The 24,073-nt window shown below is 35.6% G+C and overlaps 3 protein-coding genes and 1 long non-coding RNA gene across 5 annotated transcripts; 1 reads left to right on the top strand and 3 right to left on the bottom strand.

Moving 5' to 3' along the window:
- Positions 1-110: 110 nt before the first annotated feature.
- Positions 111-4,331, bottom strand: LOC117336926 (carboxylesterase 1D-like). Its single transcript, XM_033897748.1, has 3 exons — positions 4,169-4,331; positions 901-2,458; positions 111-569 (listed from the first exon to the last, which is right to left on the bottom strand). Exons 2-3 carry the CDS (start codon positions 2,445-2,447, stop codon positions 389-391), a joined length of 1,728 nt encoding a protein of 575 aa, XP_033753639.1. The 5' UTR covers positions 2,448-2,458; positions 4,169-4,331; the 3' UTR covers positions 111-388.
- A 1,217-nt stretch (positions 4,332-5,548) lies between these two features.
- LOC117336920 lies at positions 5,549-5,929 on the bottom strand. The gene is made up of 2 exons (XR_004534712.1): positions 5,829-5,929; positions 5,549-5,638 (listed from the first exon to the last, which is right to left on the bottom strand). It is a non-coding gene; the product is annotated as an uncharacterized LOC117336920 (long non-coding RNA).
- Positions 5,930-7,521: 1,592 nt separating this feature from the next.
- LOC117336917 (acetylcholinesterase-like) lies at positions 7,522-14,959 on the bottom strand. 2 transcript variants are annotated; one of them, XM_033897715.1, is made up of 3 exons: positions 13,264-14,959; positions 8,243-9,264; positions 7,522-7,915 (listed from the first exon to the last, which is right to left on the bottom strand). In XM_033897715.1, exons 1-2 carry the CDS (start codon positions 14,121-14,123, stop codon positions 9,243-9,245), a joined length of 882 nt encoding a protein of 293 aa, XP_033753606.1. In that variant the 5' UTR covers positions 14,124-14,959; the 3' UTR covers positions 7,522-7,915; positions 8,243-9,242. The 2 variants fall into 2 exon arrangements, with proteins under 2 accessions (XP_033753606.1, XP_033753617.1); XM_033897726.1 differs by lacking the exon at positions 13,264-14,959 and adding an exon at positions 11,714-11,884.
- Positions 14,960-19,195: 4,236 nt separating this feature from the next.
- Positions 19,196-23,883, top strand: LOC117336913 (acetylcholinesterase-like). Its single transcript, XM_033897707.1, has 3 exons — positions 19,196-19,310; positions 21,275-22,811; positions 23,502-23,883. Exons 1-3 carry the CDS (start codon positions 19,211-19,213, stop codon positions 23,677-23,679), a joined length of 1,815 nt encoding a protein of 604 aa, XP_033753598.1. The 5' UTR covers positions 19,196-19,210; the 3' UTR covers positions 23,680-23,883.
- The last annotated feature ends 190 nt before the right edge of the window (positions 23,884-24,073 follow it).

The following is a 24,073-nucleotide window of genomic DNA, read 5'->3' as shown; positions in this document are numbered from 1 at the left end:
GTTTCGTATTCCGTTCTACGTTTTACCACGACCCCATTACTGCGAACGTTATCCCCTTCTAACCTCGAACCAAGTGCAAGGCCACCAAAAAGTAAACAGAATATCGAAAATGCCATTCAACATTATTTTTTTTTTATTTCTAAGACATTTTTGATGCATTTGATTTGTTTATAGAAAGCTTTCTGTGATGCTTGTGTAACAAACATTGAAGAATATACAGTTTTTATTCGAGTTCTGAACTAAAAATAATAATCAAAGTCCAAGTTTGCATATCAACATCAGCACCGTCCCTGTATTGTACGTCAATTGATAACTGAGTGTCATTCAAGTCTACAGTGCGTAATGAGATTTGAAATCATCGGCATGGCAGGTTCAATCAAAAGCTTGGTTATTTTCCTATTAAAGCGCTCGTTTGAAGCTTTAGCAGTGACGGGATGTACCAGTTCCATAGCCTCATTCTGTCCTCGGCCACGTGACTTCCTGTTGACATTATTGTGTTGATGTTCAGATACTCAGCTGTCACCGGATTATACACAGGCCAATCAGGAAGTCCGTGGCTATTCGGATTCCTGAATAATTATACACAATGTACACATATGTATATATTTTTATAACACTTTTGCAACATACATACGTTAATAATTCATTAGTGACAATCTTAACGGTATTTTGAAATTATTATTATTAGTATTTTTTTTTTTATTTAACTGACAGCTTCAAGGCATAGTGTTACCGGAAGTGGTGCAAAATTATAAAAGCTGTCCCAGCTCAAAGAAAGACCCGAAACCTCCAAAATTGAAGCCTATTTGTACATTTGACTGTGAGTATGGTAGGATAGCTCAGTTGAAATAAAATGACACGGTTTAATTTCATATTTACGATTTTCCCGTAACCACTTACCCGTGTTTGGCGAAGTTTGTCCAATATGTAATCACTGTGTTTGCTACAGCGTTGATATCTGCAGTTTTGTTCCCAACAACTCCTTGACCATCTAGACCAAACAAGAACGGAAGTTCGGCCCCATGCCATGCTCCTTCCAAGTAGACAGGAGGAACATACCCTTTCAAAACACCATGTGCTGAAAATATGTACTGGAAAGTGTTTCCTCCTGTGGCAAGACCGGTTGATGAATGTAAGTTCAGTGCTTTTACTGTCGAAGCAAGAAATACATAGTCGGTGAACAAATCTATCATATTTTTGCTCTGTGTAAGTGCATCCTTGCTAGTGTATTTGTCATAGATAGCGCGGGACACGTGTTCATTGCTGTTATAGTAATAGCGAGAAATTGTTGGTGCAAACTCGTCACGTAAAACAATAGTAGGTATTTCAAGCGTTGCATTGAATCCGTATTTCTTCTGAAGGCCGTAGGCGATAATAGTTGCAACCAAACCTTCACTGCTACATGTGCCATATATAATGTCTAAAGACCGGAAGAATTTGTATTCTTCAGATGTTGAATTTGAAATTAAAACATCAGGCAAGGCTTTTATCAGAGTTCCATCAACAACTGGCATGAATTCGATGCCATAATCACCTCCATACAAAGAAGAGTTCAGATTTGTTTGAGCATCCATTATTTCATCAGTAGTTTTCCTCCTAAGGCATTGAACGAGTGTCGGCATATCAATGTGATTATCTGCCCCTGTAATACAGTTGATCTTTCGACCGTATTCGAATGTGATGAGATCTGCATCTTGTCGGACTGATATTTTTGAACCTTGTCCTCCACTTTCAGAAATCACCCGTGTAAATAATCCTCTGTTCAGAGGTATCGTTGCGTGGATACCAACACTAAAGGCCCCAGCAGATTGTCCAAATATGGTCATCGTGTCAGGATCGCCACCAAAGGATGCGATGTTATCTTTCACCCATTGGAATGCTAGTCTTTGATCCCAAAGACCAAAGTTCCCTCTTGCCGCATCGTCACCTGTACTGAAAAATCCAAGCGCTCCAAGACGATAATTCACTGTGACAACTATGACGTCTCCCTTGGATACAAGATTAGATGCATCATAATACGTGGCTTGTCCTAACATGAAGGCTCCTCCATGGACCCATATCATGACGCTCTTTCTGTTTTGTGATGTTGAAACAATGTTTGGTGTATACACATTGAGTTGCAAACAGTCTTCAGAAAAATTAGAATTCGGCAGTTTCGGTATTAAACTTTTTATTCGGGCAACATCTTGAATACAGGAAGGACCGAATGTTGTCGCATCCAAAACGTCTGTCCATGTTCGGTGTGGTACCGGCTTCTGTAGTCTCAAATCACCTACTGGAGGTTCAGCATATGGGATATTACGGTATTGAAACACCATATCACCATTATAAGGTATACCAATTCCTTTGACGGGTCCTGACGGAGTTCGCACTGTTCTATAGTTGGAACATAAACCATCGCACACAAAAGCCGAAAGGAACAGATACATCAGAACGCTACGTTCCATTGTCGTCGTTTCTGGAATAGATATAAAATCATATTTTCATAAACACTAAACAAAAAAAAATTGATTTAAATGAAGGCGTTTATTTAGCCAAACTTAGTATTAACAGTGATAAAGATGAAGTTTTCATAATTATAACACAAACAAGCACACAATTTCACATTATGAGTATTTTAGTTTATCTCACATCTTGTAATGACTTTATAACACAAATAACTTCAAACGAGACTTTGCCTAGATTAGACCTAGATTTTCATGGAAAATATGAACTGGAAAGTGTTTCCTCCTGTGGCAAGACTGGTTAATGAATGTGCTTTTACTGTCGAAGCAAGAAATACATAGTCGGTGAACAAATCTATCATATTTTTGCTCTGTGCAAGTGCATCCTTGCTAGTGTATTTGTCATAGATAGCGCGGGACACGTGTCCGCTCGGAACACCTTATCATACTGGTACTTTTTCATAGGTATCGTTGTAATTTTTGCCGATAACGTGGATTAGAATTACGGGTTCGTTAACAAATAGCTAGTCATTTGATTTCAACCGTTTGACGGGTAGGACTTAGGATGAAATTGTTTTCAGTATGTTATGCATTGTCAATAGGTGGCGTAACGATATGTGATCTGCACGTGCAAATCCCTACCGTGTGTAACGTTTACGTGCTATTCAGGCGACACGGGTAGTGGCAGCAGACGGAAATTGAATTTTAAATTAACAGTAAAAATGGGAAGGAGGTTTGGCCGAAATATAATTCAAAGGATTAAATTCATTCTATAAATGTTATATAACCATATATTGGTAATCAATGATATAGGGAGTAGCATTGAAGTGTATTCCCAACGGATAAAGTTTATGATAAATCTATAATTTAATGAAATCCTTTGTTTGTAGGTGCATGTATGTTTCATGTCCATAACACAATTGTTTTATATAAAAATGATCTATTAAATAAATCATTAGCAATGACTCTATCGCACTGAAATGCATTTCTATATATTGTGTTGTTTATCCTGTTTGATGAGCGTGTTGTTAGCGATTTTCTATTATGATATTTTGACTTTCGGTGAAATGGATTCATCGATGAACATCTTGTTCAATTTTAGAAAAAAAAAAATTAATATTCCTACATACAACAACTCATATCGTATAAATATGCAAAACTTAATAGTATAGTAATATTTGCTGGAATTTAATTTTGTTGTATTCGCAGTCGTTAAATGTAGCTCGAAAATGTATACCAGCGATTATTTATACAATGAGTTATCAATTTAAATTATATAAACACACAAATGTTGGAATTTGTTCGCTTGTTTAATGTAGAGTATTTATACAAAGCTGTATCGCAAATTTTCATACCAGCAACCAGTTTATTCTTTGACCTTAAAATGTGTCTTAATCCTCATCGAAACCATTCGCTAGATATATGAAATACATTTTTGATTTCTTATGACTTCAGATCAATTAAACATATGATACATTACATATTTAATGAATTGAGTATGATATAAATTAAAAGTTTATAAAACATAATGGAATATAAAATGTCTGAACTACCATTAGCAACCTCCTCAATATATATTTTAAAACACTCAGTATACAATATACAATAATTTTAATTCCACGCTCTGGTATAATAATGACAATAGCTATTTATTTATAACGTATTCGAAAGATCTTTATAGATAAACAAAAATATACCCAAACAATATACAAAATCAGACATACCTAAATTGCGCCTAAGAATGATCCAAATAGCCTCGAGTTTCTATTTTCTTCAAAAACACAATACCTATTCCTTTATCTCTTCTTTTACCGCCATGTATATTCACTGGATATGTGATCACTTACTGCAGAAATATCATTTAATATTAAACTTTAACGTTCCAGATTTTAACATGTAACTATGACCTAGTAAGTTAAATACCGATGTTGGGGACGTCCACATGCAGTTAGGTTTCTTTATCTTCAGTCGTCAATGAGGAAATTTTACGGTCGCCAGGACCTGTCTCTACGTACCGATACTGTTAATATAAGTGTCGATTTTAATCTTAAATGTTGCCGATTGGAAGGTCGTCGTAAAAGGCTTTGTGTCTCCTACTTAGGATATATTTTCCAACATGATAACTTAGAGAATACGGAACAGTTGCATAAAAGGAGTATTAATAGAAGATAAGATGATAAAAGATAGATATCAAAATAGCTGAATCCTCGATTTCTGTCTTTCAATGTCGTTAAAGATTAAATGAATCCACAGATAATTCGATGTGTGTCCATTTACTTACTTAGTAATATGATCTATCTGATTATAATAAAAATTGAAAACTTGGAAAAACAAATAATCGAGATGAATAAAAAGTTAAAATATCGGTAGGTTTACATTTCTTTAGAGCCATTTGGATTTCCGGACTTCCCGTTTAGATTTCCACATTTTCGGATACATTATTCTTGTACACTGCTTAGAAATCAATAAACACTATAAAAGGTTTACTCCCAAATTCATATTTATGGATTTATTATGAATTTATTGTTATATAATTGATAGTTATTGCTTCTAAAGTTGTTTTCAAAGTAAAGTTTTCAAAAACCCTGATCATCAATCAATTTACATTGCAAATTATCTTGTTGGTTTTTTTAATAAAATGAAACCGTTTGTATATGTTAACATTTTCCAGAATGCTATACGTATATGTTTTATTCCGCCATTATAGCATTTTGCAGATCACTGTATCCAAAAAACAATGGTATGTTTATTTATTGTCATGACAAAAAAGGTATGAAGACAGAAAAGTTTAATCTGTAAAATGTAATAGATAACATTTCTAAAGAGCACAGTTCTAGATATACAATTTGTAAATCATTCAGATCCGTTTTCCTTATTTTATGATTGATATTGGAATTATCTTATAGAGTGTACAGTAACTGTTCACAGTTCATCTCACAAACAGAAGGAACACGAGCAGTGCTGTAACAAAGCAGATGATGATGCCATATTGATGGAATTGGGGGTTGCTCCTGTTAAGTTGTGAATCCTTATCATACGTTGCGTTCTGTTGTCTATCGACGTGGTAGTTCCAAAATTGAACCCGGTCCCAATAGAGTTTTTCATGGTCAGTGATATTATTATCGCAGTTCAGGTACCCAAACCTTCTCAGATCAAACAATGGCCATTGTGGTAAACCAGGACCATTCGGATTACTGTTGAAAAATAAATAGATGATAAAATAATCATGTACGGAATTATAATAAATTAGATTAATTGGATGGATGAAGTACATTTTATGTCCAACAAAATATAAGAACCTCAAACAAAGAAATGAAGAAAAGATAACTCTGCGATTTAAAAACAAAATTCAATAGAAGTACATGTAATTGCGATATGACATACCCAGTCTTGGCAAAATTGCTCCAGTACTTGATGAATTTAGCCGACAATAAGATGTCTTCGGGACAAGTGTCGATGAGTATTCCAATGTACTTTGGGCGAAACAAGTAGGACAGTTCACCAGTATGAGGAACACCCTTAAACCAGGGTGGATCCCGGCGGAATTTGATGATACAATTTCTATGGGATACAAGATACTGAAAGGTCCTGGTCTGATTGTTATTTTTAGCATGTCGTTTTAGGAACGAAACAGTTGGTGCCTGCATTATCATATCACCATACGCCTTTGTAACATTCAGGGCTTGGTCCTGATCACTTACACCCGACTTGTACATCCGACAAATGTCATTGGCCACATGCGGATGGCTGTGGTAGAAGTCCTTGGCCATTTCTGGTGCTATCTTGGAACAGAAATCGGCAGTTGATAGGCCTTCTGTTAAGTTAAGTCCCCAAACTCTTTCCATGTTTTGGCCATGGTAATCTAGCAACAAAGAACCTTCTCCGCTGGTTGTTCCTCCAATAACATCAAGAGATGGTAGGAATTTTTTATGATGGAGATGAGGATTATTGATAATTTGTTTGGATGTAATGGAATTAGTTCTCTATCCACTACAGGAAATATACTAAAGTCGAGAACGAAATCAGCTTATTTTTTGACGACATGATCTTGACTTTCCTTCACCGATCTAGTACGCATGCATTCCACCATTTCTGTAGTTCTGGGATGATTAATGCTTTTATCTGTACAATTTAATAGAATACCGTACTCTCTGACATATGTTTTTTTTTATTTCAAGATACCTCTGATATCCATTATATTTATTTGTTACGTGTATGGCAGCATGCACACTTAAGATATGTTGATAACTTGTTCGTCGTACATAATTTTTGACATTATGAACTATTAACACTCTATACCAACAAATAAACCTGGACAAACAGGTGTACATGACATATTTTTACAGTTGCTAACTATTATGCTGTTAGGAAGATCAATAAAATATTAAGTTTGCCTTTTCTCTTTTTGTCGTTTTAAATTCGATTATCGTAGCATTCCGTGTTACCGTACAGGTAGCGGAAAACACAGCTGCTAGATTATGTGTGTATTACTATCTAAATAATGACACAGCACGCCGGTATCTGATACTGAGACATTATCCATGTTTTATGACCAAACAACTTCTTCCTCGAATTTCTTCAATTCCTATTTTAAGGTATTTTAATCAAAATTAGCAATCAATGTTTATTGTTTTAGAATGACTCAATTTTAAGGGAAAATGTTGATAATGCACAATAAACCATAGTACTATTCAAGTCATTTCGGAAATTAAGATTAAGATTCAAAATGATGATAATATCAAAAAATGTATAACTGTAAACAAATAATAAATAAAAAAAATCACTATGATAATAAATATTTTGCTGCACAAAATATCATGTATGATATACAAGGACATTTTTCTTTAGTAACCATCCTGTTTTGTCATTTTGTCATAGCTTATACTATGATGGTTATACTGTTCGTTTCGTATTCCATTCTACTTATACTACGACCCCATCAAATTAGCCGTACTACGAACGTTATCCCCTTCTAACCCGAACCAAGCGAAGTCCACCCAAAAGTAAACAGAACATCGAAAACGCCATTCAACATTATTTTTATTTATAAAAAATTTGATGCATTTAATTTGTTAATAGAAAGCTTCCCGTCATGTTTATGTAACAAACATTGAAGTATATAAACAACGTTTATTCGATTCCTAAACTAGAAATAATATTCAAAGTCCTCGTTTGCATAACAACATCAGTAGTCACTGTATTGTACGTCAATTGATAACTACGTGTCATTCAAGTCTACAGTGCGTAATGAGATTTGAAATCATCGACCTGGCATCAATCAAAAGCTTTGTTACTTTCCTAAAATTGCGCTCGTTTGAAGCTTTAGCAGTGACGGGATGTACCAGTTCCATAGCCTCATTCTGTCCTCGGCCACGTGACTTCCTGTGGACATTATTGTGTTGATGTTCAGATACTCGGTTGTCACCGGATTATACACAGGCCAATCAGGAAGTCCGTGGCTATTCGGATTTCTGAATAATTATGCACAATGCACACATATGTATATATTTTCATAACACTTTTGCAACATACATACCTTAATAATTCATTAGTGACAATCTTAACGGTATTTTGAAATTATTATTAGTGTATTTTTTTTATTTAACTGACAGTTTCAACGCATAGTGTTACCGGAAGTGGTGCAAAATTATAAAAGCTGTCCCAGCTCACAGAAAGACCCGAAACCTCCAATATTGAAGCCTATTTGTACATTTGACTGTGAGTATGGTAGGATATTTCAGTTGAGATAAATTGACACGGTTTAATTTCATATTTAGGATTTTCCCGAAACCACTTACCCGTGTTTGGCGAAGTTTGTCCAATATGTAATCATTGTGTTTGTTACAGCGTTGATATCTGCAGTTTTGTTCACAACAACTCCTTGACCATCTAGACCAAACAAGAAGGGAAGTTCGGCCCCATGCCACGCTCCTTCTAAATAGACGGGAACAACATACCCTTTCAAAACACCATGTGCTGAAAATATGAACTGGAAAGTGTTTCCTCCTGTGGCAAGACCGGTTGATGAATGTGAGTTCAGTGCTTTTACTGTCGAGGCAAGAAATATATAGTCGGTGAACACATCTATCATATTTTTGCTCTGTGTAAGTGCATCCTTGCTAGTGTATTTGTCATAGATAGCGCGGGACACATGCTCATTGCTATTATAGTAATAATGAGAAATTGTTGGTGCAAACTCGTCACGTAAAACAATGGTAGGTATTTCAAGCGTTGCATTGAACCCGTATTTCTTCTGAAGACCATCAGCGATAATAGTTGCAACCAAACCTTCACTGCTACATGTGCCATATATAATGTCTAAAGACCGGAAGAATTTGTATGACGTCTCCCTTGGATACAATATTAGATGCATCATAATACGTGGCATGTCCTAACATGAAAGCTCCTCCATGAACCCATATCATGACGCTCTTTCTGTTTTGTGATGTTGAAACAATGTTTGGTGTATACACATTGAGTTGCAAACAGTCTTCAGAAAAATTAGAATTCGGCAGTTTCGGTATTAAACTTTTTATTCGGGCAACATCTTGAATACAGGAAGGACCGAATGTTGTCGCATCCAAAACGTCTGTCCATGTTCCGTGTGGTACCGGCTTCTGTAGTCTCAAATCACCTACCGGAGATTCAGCATATGGGATATTACGGTATTGAAACACCATATCACCATTATAAGGTATACCAATTCCTTTGACGGGTCCTGACGGAGTTCGCACTGTTTTATAGTTGGAACATAAACCATCGCACACAAAAGCCGAAAGGAACAGATACATCAGAACGCTACGTTCCATTGTCGTCGTTTCTGGAATAGATATAAAATCATATTTTCATAAACACTAAAACAAATAAAATAATTGTTTTAAATGAAGGCGTTTATTTAGCAAAACATAGTTTTAACATTGGTTAATATGACGTTTTCATAATCTTCACACAAACAAGCGCACAATTTCACATTATGAGTATTTTAGTTTATCTCACATCTTGTAATGACTTTAAAACGCAAATAGCTTCAAACGAGACATTGCCAAAATTAGAATTTTGTCGATAACTTGTTCTTTATTGTTAGATTACGAGTTAGATTAACGGGTTCGTTAACAAATAGCTAGTCATTTAATTTCAACCGTATGACGGGTAGGAATTTTGATGGAGTTATTTTCAGTATGTTATGCAGTGCCAATAGCCGGCGTAATGATATGTGATTTGCACGTGTAAATCAATACCGCGTGTTACCTGTATGTGTATGAGTTATTTAGGGCCGATGGGTAGCGGCAGACAGATTTTACATCAATAAAAGAACAGAAAAAAATGGGAGTGAGTTTTGGCGGAAATATAATTCAAATGCTTGATTTATTCTATAAATGATATATATATATATACATGGTAATCAGTGATATCAGGAGTAGCTTTGAAGTGTATTCCCAACGGATAAAGTTTATGATCAATCTATAATCACATGTAAATGAAATCCTTTGTTTGTAGGTACATATATGTTTCATTTCCATAACACAACTGTTTTATATAAAATAATCTATTAAATAAATCATTCGAAATGGCTCTGTCGCACAGAAATACATTTCTATTTATTGTGTTGTTTATCCTGTTTGATAATCGTGTTGTTAATGAGTTTCTATTATGATATATCGACTTTCGGTGACATGGATTCATTGAAATTTTACACATCTTGTTCCATTTTAGAAAAGAAATATCTCTGCAACATCAACTCATATAGTCAAAACTGAGTACATGTAGTTGGTAATATTTGCTCGAATTTAATCTTGTTGTATTCGCGGTCATTAAATGTAGTCAGAAAATGTAAAAACACCGATTATATATACAGCGGGTTGTGAATTTATATTTAACCTCCTCAATATATATTTTAAAATACCCAGTATACAATATACTGTAAAAGTGGAAATGTTCGCGGCGTGGAAATTTTCGCTTATTTCGCGATCATTAAATTTCCGCGAATATAATAACACGTGAGAATATTGGCACGCGAATATTTCCACATCCAAGACGAAAGTTCCTGCTGTAAACCATGTCGTCCGTGCTGTGTAACGTTGTCATGGTCGGTCATTTGTCTGAGACATTGCTATACTAATTTGAATAATTAGTAAAATGATAATATTGCATCTAGTTTAATGTTGATTGATCATTGTGAAGCTATAGGCCCCAAAACAGCACACGTTTCATTTGTGACAAAATAGATAAACTTGCTTGTATTAAAAAAGTTAATGTTGAGTCTCCGCGTGGTTATATGTTTTATTTGAATCAGAAACCACCGATAGTTAACTGTAACGAATGATCCGTTTAATATATTGAAAATACGAAAGGGCTACTGTAGAAATAGGTCTATATACAGTATGTTGGTAAAATTAGGTCAGAACATCAATATGTCTGCTTTTTAATTGTCGTATTTAATTACTACCGAACTTATTTGATACCTGCAAAATCAACTATCGCTAATTGGGACACCTGGTGTTGTTTTGACTAGACATGAAAGTATAACACGTCACTCGGCATGACCGGACGTCCGATCCTTTCAACATGACCGCGAGTGTCACCTCGCGTGGCCTGTCTACCTAGCTTGAGGGAGCAGGTTTACAGGTAATAGTTTGATTGGAAATAATTAAGAGATTTTCAGTTGCAATTAAATAATAAAAATACTTAGTTAACAATGCATTCAACAATACACGGACGATTTCTTAATTTACCATACCGTACGAGTACTGATAACGAAGTTATTTATACATTATCGGGGCCTACAGTTGCAATCAGGTGTCTCGTATGTGGTGTATTTTCAACGTAAAAAACTGAAACAACGCTTAAATATTTTATTTATATTGATGTTTTTTTTCTGTCACTAAGACGTAATGCAATGATCACACTTACAACCAATTAACCTAAACGTGTCTGTTGATCAAAGTATGGTATATTAACTGGACCGATCGTCGCGAGCTTTCAATGGAGTTTGCCGATAATAATCATACTTCATGTACATGGCCAATGACATCGCAGCGCGAAAATATATTTTCATCATAATTGACAGCGCGAAAATATCCACACCGCGAACAGTTTGGAGGCTGACTAAGCGAAAATTTCAACGCGCGAAAATATCCACTTTTACAGTACATACTTTTAATTCCACCCTCTGATATACTAATGACAACAGCTATTTATTTATAAAGTATTCGAAAAATCTTTACAGATAAACATAAATATGTTTAAACAATATACAAAACCACATATACCTAAATTGCGCCTGAGAATGATCCAAATAGCCTCGAGTTTCTATTTTCTTCAAAAACACAATACCTATTCCTTAATCTCTTATTTTACCGCCATGTATATTCACTGGATATGTGATCACTTACTGCAGAAATATCATTTAATATTGAACCTTAACGTTCCAGATTTTAACATGTAACTATGACCTAGTAAGTTAAATACCGATGTTGGGGACGTCCACATGCAGTTAGGTTTCTTTATCTCCAGTCGTCAATGAGGAAATTTTACGGTCGCCAGGACCTGTCTCTACGTACCGATACTGTTAATATAAGTGTCAATTTTAATCTTAAATGTTGCCGATTGGAAAGTCGTCGTTAAAGGCTTTGTGTCTCCTACTTAGGATATATTTTCCAACATGATAACTTAGAGAATATGGAACAGCTGCATAAAAAGGAGTATTAATAAAAGATAGGATGATAAAAGATAGATATCAAAATGGTTGAATCCTCCTTTTCTATCTGTCAAAGCCGTTAAAGATTAAAGGAATCCACAGATAATTCGACGTGTGTCCATTTACTACCTTAGCGATATGATCTGTCTGATTATAATGAAAATGGAAAACTTGGAAAAACAAATCATCGAGATGATATAAAAGTTAAAATATCGGTAGGTAGACATTTCTCTAGAGTCATTTTGATTTCCGGACTTCCCGTTTAGATTTCCACATTTTCGGCCCCTAACATCACTAATGGGTCCTAGGAAGAACGAAACAGCTGTGTGAACCAATTTAACATAAATTATACTTGAACACTGCTTAGAAATCAATAAACACTATAAAAGGTTTACTTCCTAATTCATATTTATGGAATCATTTAGAATTCATTGCAGATCACTGTATCCAAATCACAATGGTATAGTTGTTTCATTGTCATGACAAAATAGGTATTAATACAAAAAGTTGAATATGTAAAATGTCATAGATACCATTTCTAAAGAGCACAGTTATAGATATACACGTGGTGTTAATATGCTTTATACAATTTATAAATTATTCAGATCCATTTTCCTTATTTTATGATTGATATTGGAATTATCTTATAGAGTGTACGGTAACTGTTCACAGTTCATCTCACAAACAGAAGGAACACGAGCAGTGCTGTAACAAAGCAGATGATGATGCCATATTGATGGAATTGGGGGTTGCTCCTGTTAAGTTGTGAATCATTATCATACGTTGCGTTCTGTTGTCTATCGATTTGGTAGTTCCAAAATTGAACCCGGTCCCAATAGAGTTTTTTTTGGTCAGTGATATTATTATCGAAGTTCAGGTACCCAAACCTTCTCAGATCAAACAATGGCCATTGTTGTAAACCAGGACCATTCGGATTACTGTTGAAAAATAAATAGATGATAAAATAATCATGTACGGAATTATAATAAATTAGATTAATTGGATGGATGAAGTACCTTTTATGTCCAACAAAATATAAGAACCTCAAACAAAGAAATGACGAAAATATAACTCTGCGATTTAAAAACAACATTCAATTGAAGTAATTGCGATATGACATACCCAGTCTTGGCAAAATTGCTCCAGTACTTGATAAATTTAGCCGACAATAAGATGTCTTCGGGACAAGTATCGATGAGTATTCCAATGAACTTTGGCCGAAACAAGTAGGGCAGTTCACCAGCATGAGGAACACCCTTGAACCAGGGTGGATCCCGGCGAACTTTGGTGATACAATTTCCATGGGATACAAGATACTGAAAGGTTTTGGTCTGATTGTTATTTTTAGCATGGCGTTTTAGGAACGAAACAGTTGGTGCCTGCATTATCATATCACCATACGCCTTTGTAACATTCAGGGCTTGGTCCTGATCACTTACACCCGACTTGTACATCTGACAAATGTCATTGGCCACATGCGGATGGCTGTGGTAGAAGTCATTGGCCATTTCTGGTGCTATCCTGGAACAGAAATCGGCAGTTGATAGGCCTTCTGTTAAGTTAAGTCCCCAAAGTCTTTCCATGCTTTTGCCATGGTAATCTAGCAACAAATAACCTTCACCGCTGGTTGTTCCTCCAATAACATCAAGAGACTGTAGGAATTTGTATGCTGGAGATGAGGTATTCTTTAAAATAATTTTTGGGTGTATTGGAATTAGTTCTCCATCCACAACAGGGAATATACTAAAGTCGAGGACGAAATTAGCGTATGTTTTGACGACATGGTCTTGCTGACTTTTTATAATTTCCTTCACCGATCTAGTACGCATGCATTCCACCATTTCTGTAGTGTTAGGATGATTAATGCCCTTATCTGTACAATTTAATAGAATGCTGTACTCTCTGGCATATGCATTTATTTCAAGATTGAATGCAGCTACCTGATTTGCTGTCCCGCTCTCAAGAATCACCCTGTGAAACATTCCTTTATTTTCTTGGATTCAGAGCATAATTTGAAGCACTCAAGGATCCTGCAGATTGGCCAAATACTGTTATTGAATTCGGATTACCTCCGAACGCCCTAATATTGTCTTTGATCCAATGCAATGCCAGAAGCTGGTCCCACAATCCATAATTACCATGTGCAGCTTCGTCTCCTGTGCTGTAGAATCCCAGGAGACCAATGCGGTAATTCAAAGTAACCACAATTACGTCACCATTGAAGGCCAAAGCAGAACCATCGTATATACCACTTTGTCCGGACACAAAAGCACCCCCGTACAACCACACCATTACCGACTTCAAGCTTGTGGGCGACGCTGATGTTGGAACGAAAATATTAAGATGTAAGCAGTCTTCGGACACTCCATAGTTGGGAAGAAAATTATCCCCAGATCTGAATGATATACTCATATCCTGCACACAGTTTGGGCCAAAATTCGTTGCATCATATGTTCCAGTCCATTTTCCGAACGGTTCCGGTTTGTTGAATCTTCGGTCTTCAACAGGTGTTTTCCCGTAAGGGATTTTGCGGAATTGAGATATACTTCCAGTTTGAATGGGCGTCGTCAATCACGTTATAGGTCCTAACGGTGTGTCAACAGTCTTCTTGTTCATTTGACTATTCACATCCGGCGTCATGTCTGACATCGATAGAAGCCATATTAGAATCAACATCCTCATAAAGTCTATAAAGAAGGGAACAACAATTATATTTTAGAACAACACACATACATCTTTAAAGATGTATCGTTATTTGTGTAAATATTTCAAACAAAGCACTAATTTACATGTGCATGGTAGTATAGCTTTAGTTTAGTTGATAAATTTACTACGCGTTATCAACTGATCAGATTACATATACATTTACCTCAATAGCTTGTCTTTCTGTGTCAGGAATGCAGGTATAGCGATATCAGTACTCAATATCAGAACATGAATAACTTATCTTGCCTAATATTTGTATCACTAGGAAAACAATCTGGACACCAGTGAACCATTTTGTCTTGACGTCTATCTGTTTTACATGAGTATATTAAGGTATTTACCGGTAGGGTCAACCAGATACCCCTATAGTGATCTGCTTTATCAGCGCACGGGCGTCTATTTTGTGCCCGTTTTATAATGTTGTAACCACTCATATCAGAATATTTACATTTTCACTTCGCTTCGCCTCAATGAACATAGTAAGCTCAGATCACTTTATTCCCCGTTGAAGATTTTGGGTCGCGTGCTTATGTTTTGAGAGACGAATCACTTTCTTGCTGGCGTGTGAATACATTGAATTTACAATGGCGATCGAGTTCTCTACCGCCTCAGACTTGAATGCACTTTCATTTTGTGAATTGTGTAACATTGTTATAAGCGTTTATGAACACAAGGGGAATAGCCGCTTTATGTGCTAATAAAAAATGCCAGTATAATGCCAGGATCTGACAGAACACTGACACTTCCGATAGCACCGAGCTCAAGACCTACGTACATTTAGCCCAGTAGGTCTAACATTAGCCGTAACTCGAATATCATGCTTGATACCATTTTAGTGGTCACAGAAAATAAACCTCAATTTTAACACTATTTAACAACACAAAACCGACTGGTAGCAGCAGGTATGCTATATCGAGCACAGGGACACATTATTGTCGTAATTTGACTCAATCTAAACATATGGAGGACACAAGTTTCCGGCCGTCGAATACCGCCAATTTTCAAATCAATTTTTCTTTACTTACTATTATCAGAATTTACATCCCCAAACGCCAGTGCGACAATGAAATCCAATATTTCAAGAATACTATGTAAATCATCAGCTAATTTGCGACTAAAATCCACATTGTTACACTTTTTCTCGTGCTCTGAAAATCCCTGCTATTAGACTGCATCACATACGGTCACAGGGGTTCGGGGTTATTTTTTTAGTAACATATGACATCTTTAAATAATCGAAAAACTAAAGATCCAACATTCATTCATATTATTAAAACCTTACAAAATCGAATTTTTTAGAGAGTATATAAGCACTGCTTTTTAATGTTGTGATATTTCTCTGAACCTTGTGCTCATTTTTTTAACCGAGTCCCTGTGTCTCGTGTGACCAAATCACACACATACTATACTGTCAACAATGCACTTTAAATACGTATTCATATGGGTATTGGTAAGGTTTAATTATACAATATCATAAATATTTGTTATAAATGAATATTTTCCCTTGAAAATATCGTATGTACACTGTATGTGTATCAACATCGTAATAATCAAAACGTGTATGGCACTATATTTTAGTTGTTGCCTTGGCGACGAGAATAGCTGACTGTCTGCTGTTCCACTACTGTGCACACATGAACGATAAGTATAACAATGTTACAAAGTGACGCACTTATGTCACACCGTTGCGACCGAATTTTGCAATCGGATGGCGAAGTTTTTAATTTAGTTAACGTAAATATTAAGTGATGTTAACCGATTTGAGAAGATGAGCTGAATACTAAAGTTTTGTTACTCAAATGTCAACGCATGTGGGTTAATGATGTGTCCCATTCTGTTGCTCATTAGTGTATTCATGTAAAATATACATTGTTGTACATTATTTCAACTTGCCTATTCCGATGACGTCACATTGTTTACATGTAACGCGTTGTGTCTGCAATGCCTTAAACGAAGGCTTCATTTTATATTTTTGATTGTTTTTGTAATATTTCTTTTATTCTTAATTGATTAGATATCATAAAACAACTCAATCATTACGAGATATGAAGGTAGTTTTACGAGAAATCGGCATGTTTCGCACAAGATTTCAAGTTTCACTTTGTCGGTGCACACGTAATCGCAGTTTGGATCGGGTGCCATGACAACAACGAGGACGGTGGGTTTTTTCAATTATAAATGCAACATTAACCCACATGCGAAGGTCTTAGACCATTTTGTTGAACAACATAAAGCACGATGCGCTTCATTAGTTTGTTACCACTCATAGAGGGACGGGGCATTGCAAACTTGTTATCCAAATTGTGTTTGTCGTGTTAAAGTCAAGGTCTCAAACCTCTCATTATACGCTATATTATGAAATACAGGAAATTGTGTCCACTCTAAAACTTTAGGATCGGTTTGACTATAACCAGGCATACCTGTGTGGTAAATATGTTAATATCATGAGTATTATCTGTCGTCTTCCTCCGTCGTCAGGGTTGTCCTACTTTGCTAATATACATCATCTTCAAAACCACCTGAAATAATTCAATAAACTTTCGTGGTTGCTTAACAACAGAGCATAGATATGTGCAATGTTGAGGTCCTTAGAGATGGCTTTCAATCTCCGTGACAATGCCTTTTTCTTTGATTAAATATCCTACGATACATTTGAGAGGAGGGGGAGGGGAGGGAGGTAACAAGTTAGAGTACATTAATTATTATAATGTGTTCCTGGTCCATAAGAGGCAAAAGGCGAAGTCGTTTATTTTTCAAATTGTCATGTTAAAACATCTGTTTAGTTTTATAATGTTTCACTTGTCACGTAATAATAATAATGATGTGGACAATTTGCATTTTACATTTTCAACAACAATAATATCTTACTCTGACGTTTAATATATGTAAGGCTCGGTAGGAGACATGCATGGTTTGAGCAATACTCTCAGAATGTTTAACAAAACATTACAATAAATGATGCCAGCTTGCATTCGTCATTGCTATTGAACAATATCAAAGCGCACGAAAGATGGTTATGCGAGAACCAAACTTGAGTACACAGCGACAAACAACCCAGTCAAACTCAATCGAGAACCTTCGGCGCTTTCTAGTTTAGGGAAAGTGCCGAAGGTTCCCGATTGACAATCCACTTTGTCGGTCAGGTGACACATTAACCTTGCTATTTTTCATGTTTAATCGATTAATAGAATTTCCGACCTTCTTGGTGAAAGTCAAATGGGATAATCGTTTCACCAGTCGACAATCAAATATATGTATTTATTACATTTTTACCAGTGAAATATCAAAAAATATTCATTCTATAAAAGTGATATTTTTCACTAGTGAAGAATATCATATTTTTCACTAGTGAAAAATATCACTTTTGCTGATTTGACCAATCAAATTAATGATTAGAAAATTCCAAAATAATTGACCAATCAGAAAGCCCGACATTTATGTCAGCACCTGGACAGGGGAAACTACTTTTTTTGTTTACAAATTATCGTTGTAGTCCTAGTTAGCATACGGGGTAGGGTTTTCGTTGATAAAAAATGTAATAAACAGAATATCTAACAGTGTCTTCAGTAAAACCAAATATATTTCACTCGTGTGGCTAATATTTTGATATTTTTCACTCGTGCTGCGCACTCGTGAAAAATATCAAAATATTAGCCCCACTCGTGAAATATATTTGGTATTACTGAAGACACTGTTAGATATCCTCTATGCATTCACCAAAACATTCTTCCTCGTTCGGATTACTTTATTATTATGTAATAAGAATTTCCTTGTTTTACTGGCACGATTTATTCAAGCTCTTAATAATTCCGAGATGATGCACATACAGTGTTGTTTTTTTTGTTTTTTTTTGTTTGTTTGTTTTTGTTTTTGTTTTTTATTTTTTGGTAAATCTTTGATGGTTGACATTCAATCAAAAACTACCTAGATGTCACAGAACGTATTTCTATATTTGGGTTGAATTGGAATTCAACATAACAAGTTATAAGTATGTCGACTTATCTATGAAACGTGTATAATTTGTTCTCTATCAACGATTTGCTTCACCTTTAAGCCTCACAAATTCATCTCAGTGACGGATCTAAGTATTTCTAAATTACTTAAGGATGTTAACGAAGATTTCGTATTTGTTTAAAATCTGAGATAAGTTTTTCAGTAATACCAGGTATAGATTCTTCACAGAAGATATTGCTAATCGTATTTGAATTAATACACATGGTTTATGCTGAATGTCCAGTTTTCCTTATTTTGACAAACTTGATACACATGTCCATTTATTTGTTGACACTGCCCTGGTATCACAGGAGATTAAGATAAGTATACTACATATGTGAAACTAGGCTGGTGGCGCAAATGTTAGACCATGTTTATCGCGAGTTTTATCCATAAATTGACCCTACCTACCAACCCGATATCTGCCAGTTGTTCCCTGAGACTGGATAAGACCGGAACGAACATCAAAGGTAAGGCCTCAAAGAGTCGGTCAATATGCCAATATAACAATATTGTCATAATGTATAGGTTATGGATATTTAAGAAGTTCCGCATTTGTAGAAGGCGTTAGTTCTAAGATTCCATTATAAAATGTACTACACCATTTCTGAATTAAAACCTTTCTTCTGAGTACTGTGAATATTTCTTGATTTGCCTTCTAAACTTTTCTTTTTTGAAATCGCACTTATACTTTGGTTTGCAGCTCAAACATTATGCAACATTTACAATTTGCAATCCACATGATAACAAAATATCTTAAAATTAAGTAAACATATTGCAAAGTTGAATATTGCATTTCTTTAATATCTATAACTTGGTATACATGTATAGATTTGATGACGCGCAATCGTGTAAACTATATTTCTCTCCGTATGAACACATTAAGCAGCTAGCTAAACTGTGTATAGTACAATAGGCATACAAGTAATTAATGTTTATATCGGAATAAAGTAATAGATAGAGTCCGTAAAGAATAACGGATATAACACTGTATTCTATCGTGGTGCTGGTCCATTCTCCACTCTGGGAACGATAGGGGTGTGAAACCGGAACTGATGCTCGGAATTTGAGCAATTTTGTAATTTTCGTAAATATTGGTTGAATCCGTTTCGTCACGTGTGATGAACAAAATGTAATACACTGTCGGTTTCATTTCTATTCATAGCTGATATTAAAAACCATAATCTCCGATATCAGGTTCATCTCTAATTGTTTATAAAGCATGCTCAATAAAAATACCATTGTATGAAATGATTATTATTGTCAGTAATTTATGTAACAGCATGTGCGACTTTAAAGGGACATCCATTTACAAGCAATTCCATCTCTACTATTGAAAAAATTAATAGAAGTAATTTTGATCAATTTTTAACACAATGCATGTTTCAGGAGAACATAATTAGTTCAGTTGTATCACGTTTTAATGCACAAAATAGTCACAAGTGTCTATGATATGCAATACAATCATTGGTTTGACTTTACATGTGCCTAAACAATGGTTCTATTTTGAGCATGAAATGCAAATAGCGGCGATAGATAATATTACACTAATATGGCAAAAAGGGAGACGTTTCTGGCATAACAAATGTTCTTATTAGACGCCATCAATGGTTCTGAACATGGTAAGAAGATTGTTTTTATGTAAAAATGTTCAGTTGCTGAGTTTGAATTAAAAGATACCTATTCCCGAAAAAGGCCTTAAACATCGTCCTTTCTATAATCAGGTGTCTTAAAAGAAAGAAATATGAGTTAATGATTGAAATTGATTCCTTTAAGCCATATTTGTGTTGTATTTTTCATAGCCGCCATTCGCATTTCAAGGTAAAAAAAGTGTCCATGTATACATAAAATCAAATAAGGTTAAACGATTGTGAGCATAGCAGCATTATTCTGTTTTTTGGTTTGATCATTTGTGTGATTAATAATTGTTACTAAATCTTCCCACAAAGTAACTCTAAAGAAGAAAGTTATAGTATATTCTGTGAAATATAAACAATTTGACAAACTACACGTCCAGTCATTAATTTTGTATATCACATGAGCTGGTTTTTTTTTTGCAAATTTATTCGTAAATTTTTAAAACTGATAATTATTCTCATATATAAATCACTTTTAACTCCAACATTCATACTAGCTCTCTGTTCCCGTAGAATATGACAAATCGAAGACATACGTGTCAGGAAAACACCATAACGGATCGCTAAGCTTTCGATATGGCAAACTCGAGACTTGTTTAATGTATATCAAAGTATCGATCTAGTCTGTTAGTTTTATCCACAAGAAGGCGGTTAGTCAGACCTAAATTTTGCCATGACAAATTCAGGTTGTACAGAGAGCGAAAGTGAATTTTATAGCAAGGGTAGCTTAATCGTAACCGAGAAAGGTAACCTGTGAATGAGTGGTGGATAAAATGAATACATTTTTTTTGTTTCAGATTATTCAGAAAATATGATGGTGTACAAGGCAATATGGCTACCGTTAGTGGCGGTCCTTGTAAGTGTAGCAAATTGCGTAACTTACAAGACAGTACGTACTCCATCTGGACCCGTCAGAGGCATTGCCATTCAGAACAGAGACCGATTAGTATATCAGTATCGAAATATTCCTTATGCTAAACCACCTGTCGGAGACTTGAGGCTTAGAAAACCAGTTCCATTTGGTAGTTGGACAAATGTCCTGGATGCAACATCGTTCGGACCGTCATGTATGCAAGATCCAAAATATGTTTCAAACATACTCGAAAATAGGCAAATGTCTGAAGATTGTCTACAATTAAATGTGTACACACCATACAATGCTTCTCCTACGAACAGGAAAAGTGTGATGATTTGGATACATGGAGGGGGATATATTCTGGGCCAAGGCACCATTTACGACGCATCATCCCTCGCTAATGTAGGAGATGTTATTGTTGTCACGGTGAATTATCGTTTAGGACTTCTCGGATTTCTGAGTACAATGGACGATGCTTCGTTGGGAAATTACGGTCTGTGGGATCAGCGTCTTGCAATTCAATGGGTAAAGCAAAACATCGCTGCATTTGGTGGGGATCCGAACTCAATTACACTTTTCGGTGAATCAGCTGGCTCCATGAGTGTTGCACTGCATGCTCTTAATCCACAAAACCAAGGCTTGTTCCAACGCGTTATCGGTGAAAGTGGACCTGCTAATTCTCCTTTAGCAATGAGTTTAGAGGCTAAGAAGGTGTCTAGAGGATATGGTATTTTCCTCCACTGCATAAATGAACATGATGCAAATGTCGACTCATCTTTACTCGTTCAGTGTTTGAGAGGAAAATCCGCTGCGGAAATTCTAAGAGCTCAAATGGATTTAGACGAAGAAAAGTATACGGACAATAGGATAGCACTGAGAGACGCACCTGTAGTTGATGGCGATCTTATTAAAGCTTTTCCCGAAAATGTAATATCCAATATCTCATCAGCGGGCTCCAGTTTCTTCCGATCCTTGGATGCTATATTTGGCAATACAGACGCTGAAGGGTCACTTCTGCTGGACAGCAACATAAACGATTTAGAACGTCAATATCATTTTAATGTTTCACTTGGTATACCAACTCGAATTCTATGTGATGTTCTTTCTCAAGAATATGCGAAAGACGTCTACAATGGGAACAAGGCTGTCGCTGACGCCATCTGTCAAAAATACAGTCAAGTCGATGGCATTGAGCAAAGCAGAAATGTCATCGACATGTACACAGATGGCATTATGGTAGCCCCTACGGTCAGCACTCTCGACTGCCACTCATCTCCTGGATTGACCATGGGCAGGAATACATTTCAGTATATGTTCACTAAGGAACCACAGGGTACGAACGTACGCCCTTCTTGGTTCACTGGGGCAAGCCATGCCGCTGAACTTTCCTATTTGTTCACGTTTGCTGGTTCCCAAGCAGATGACCCATTGCTGTCTTTGATCATGATGACATATTGGGCAAATTTCGCTAAGACCGGGTAAGCTCAGAACTGTTTTGTAATGTTTCTTTTCTGAACAAATTCAATACAATTTCAAAGTGCATGATAGTTACTGTTTCGAAATATCCCATGGAACTTTCGCTATGTAGGAAAACTGTAATAACCAGTTTCTGTAGAATACACAATTACCACTCCCCATCGACCACAAAGGAACTTAAGCATTACAAAAAATTCTGACATTGGCTTATTTATGAATGGATGCATCCACTATATATGCAAAATGTTATATAGACGTTCCGATTAGAATCGTAATCAAGTGTAATATTTTCAGAGCGAAAAATCACTAAAACAATTTCCCCGCTAAAAGATGTACGTTTACAGCATTTGATATCAAAACAGCTAGCAATTTTTACGTCGTATGATTTAATGATGTATGACGTTGTGTTCTGTTTGTTTTTACTGTCTCAGTTTTTCTTATGTAATAAATTCCTTTCATGTAAAATATGCTACCGATCACTGTACATTGTTTTGATATCTAATCAATAATATTCGTACCACATAAAAAGACTGAGACGATATGAATATTTCCCTATGATATTTCTGTCTATCATATCACAACACATGCAATATAAATCATACTGACACAAATTTGAAATCCAGTTTTCCTTTTCCTATAGAAATCATAATTTTATGAAACAATAATCTTGTATCTGTTGTTTTTGTTTACAGTTCACCAAATGGTCCTGGTCTTCCTCATTGGCCAAGATACGACCAGGTAGCTGGGCTCTACCAACGATTTGACAGCAATATATCGCCACAATATCACGTGACACTTGACAGGGTCCAGTTCTGGAACCAATACCTCCCATCATTAGCGAAGAATACTCCAAGTACAGTCGTCGGATAAAAACATTCTAACAGCCATCCTGATTATATTTGTTATGTTGACATCAACCAGATTATTACATCGTCGTTATATATACCGTGATTATCATAGACTTCTGTTGAAAAAAACATTTTAAGATGATGAAATAATGTACAATTTAATTTAAACATCCAGGTTTTATTTCCCTTCAGTGTTTAGAAAAAAAGTATTAAACATTCAATTCTTTCCTGGCATTCCGGACTTTTTTATTTGGCATATAATACTATCGAATTGAAGAACGTAATGTACAGAATTGGGCAGTACCTGACAAGCTACTGGAACGAATGTCAGTCATAATGTATTCCATCGAGTAAAGAATATTGCTAGACATCATTCATAGATATCCAAACATCATAAACACAAGTCCATACATCAA

The sequence above is a fragment of the Pecten maximus genome, chromosome 1 (assembly GCF_902652985.1).
Source record: "Pecten maximus chromosome 1, xPecMax1.1, whole genome shotgun sequence".
NCBI lineage: Eukaryota > Metazoa > Mollusca > Bivalvia > Pectinida > Pectinidae > Pecten > Pecten maximus.
This window is presented reverse-complemented; position numbering and strand designations above follow the sequence as displayed.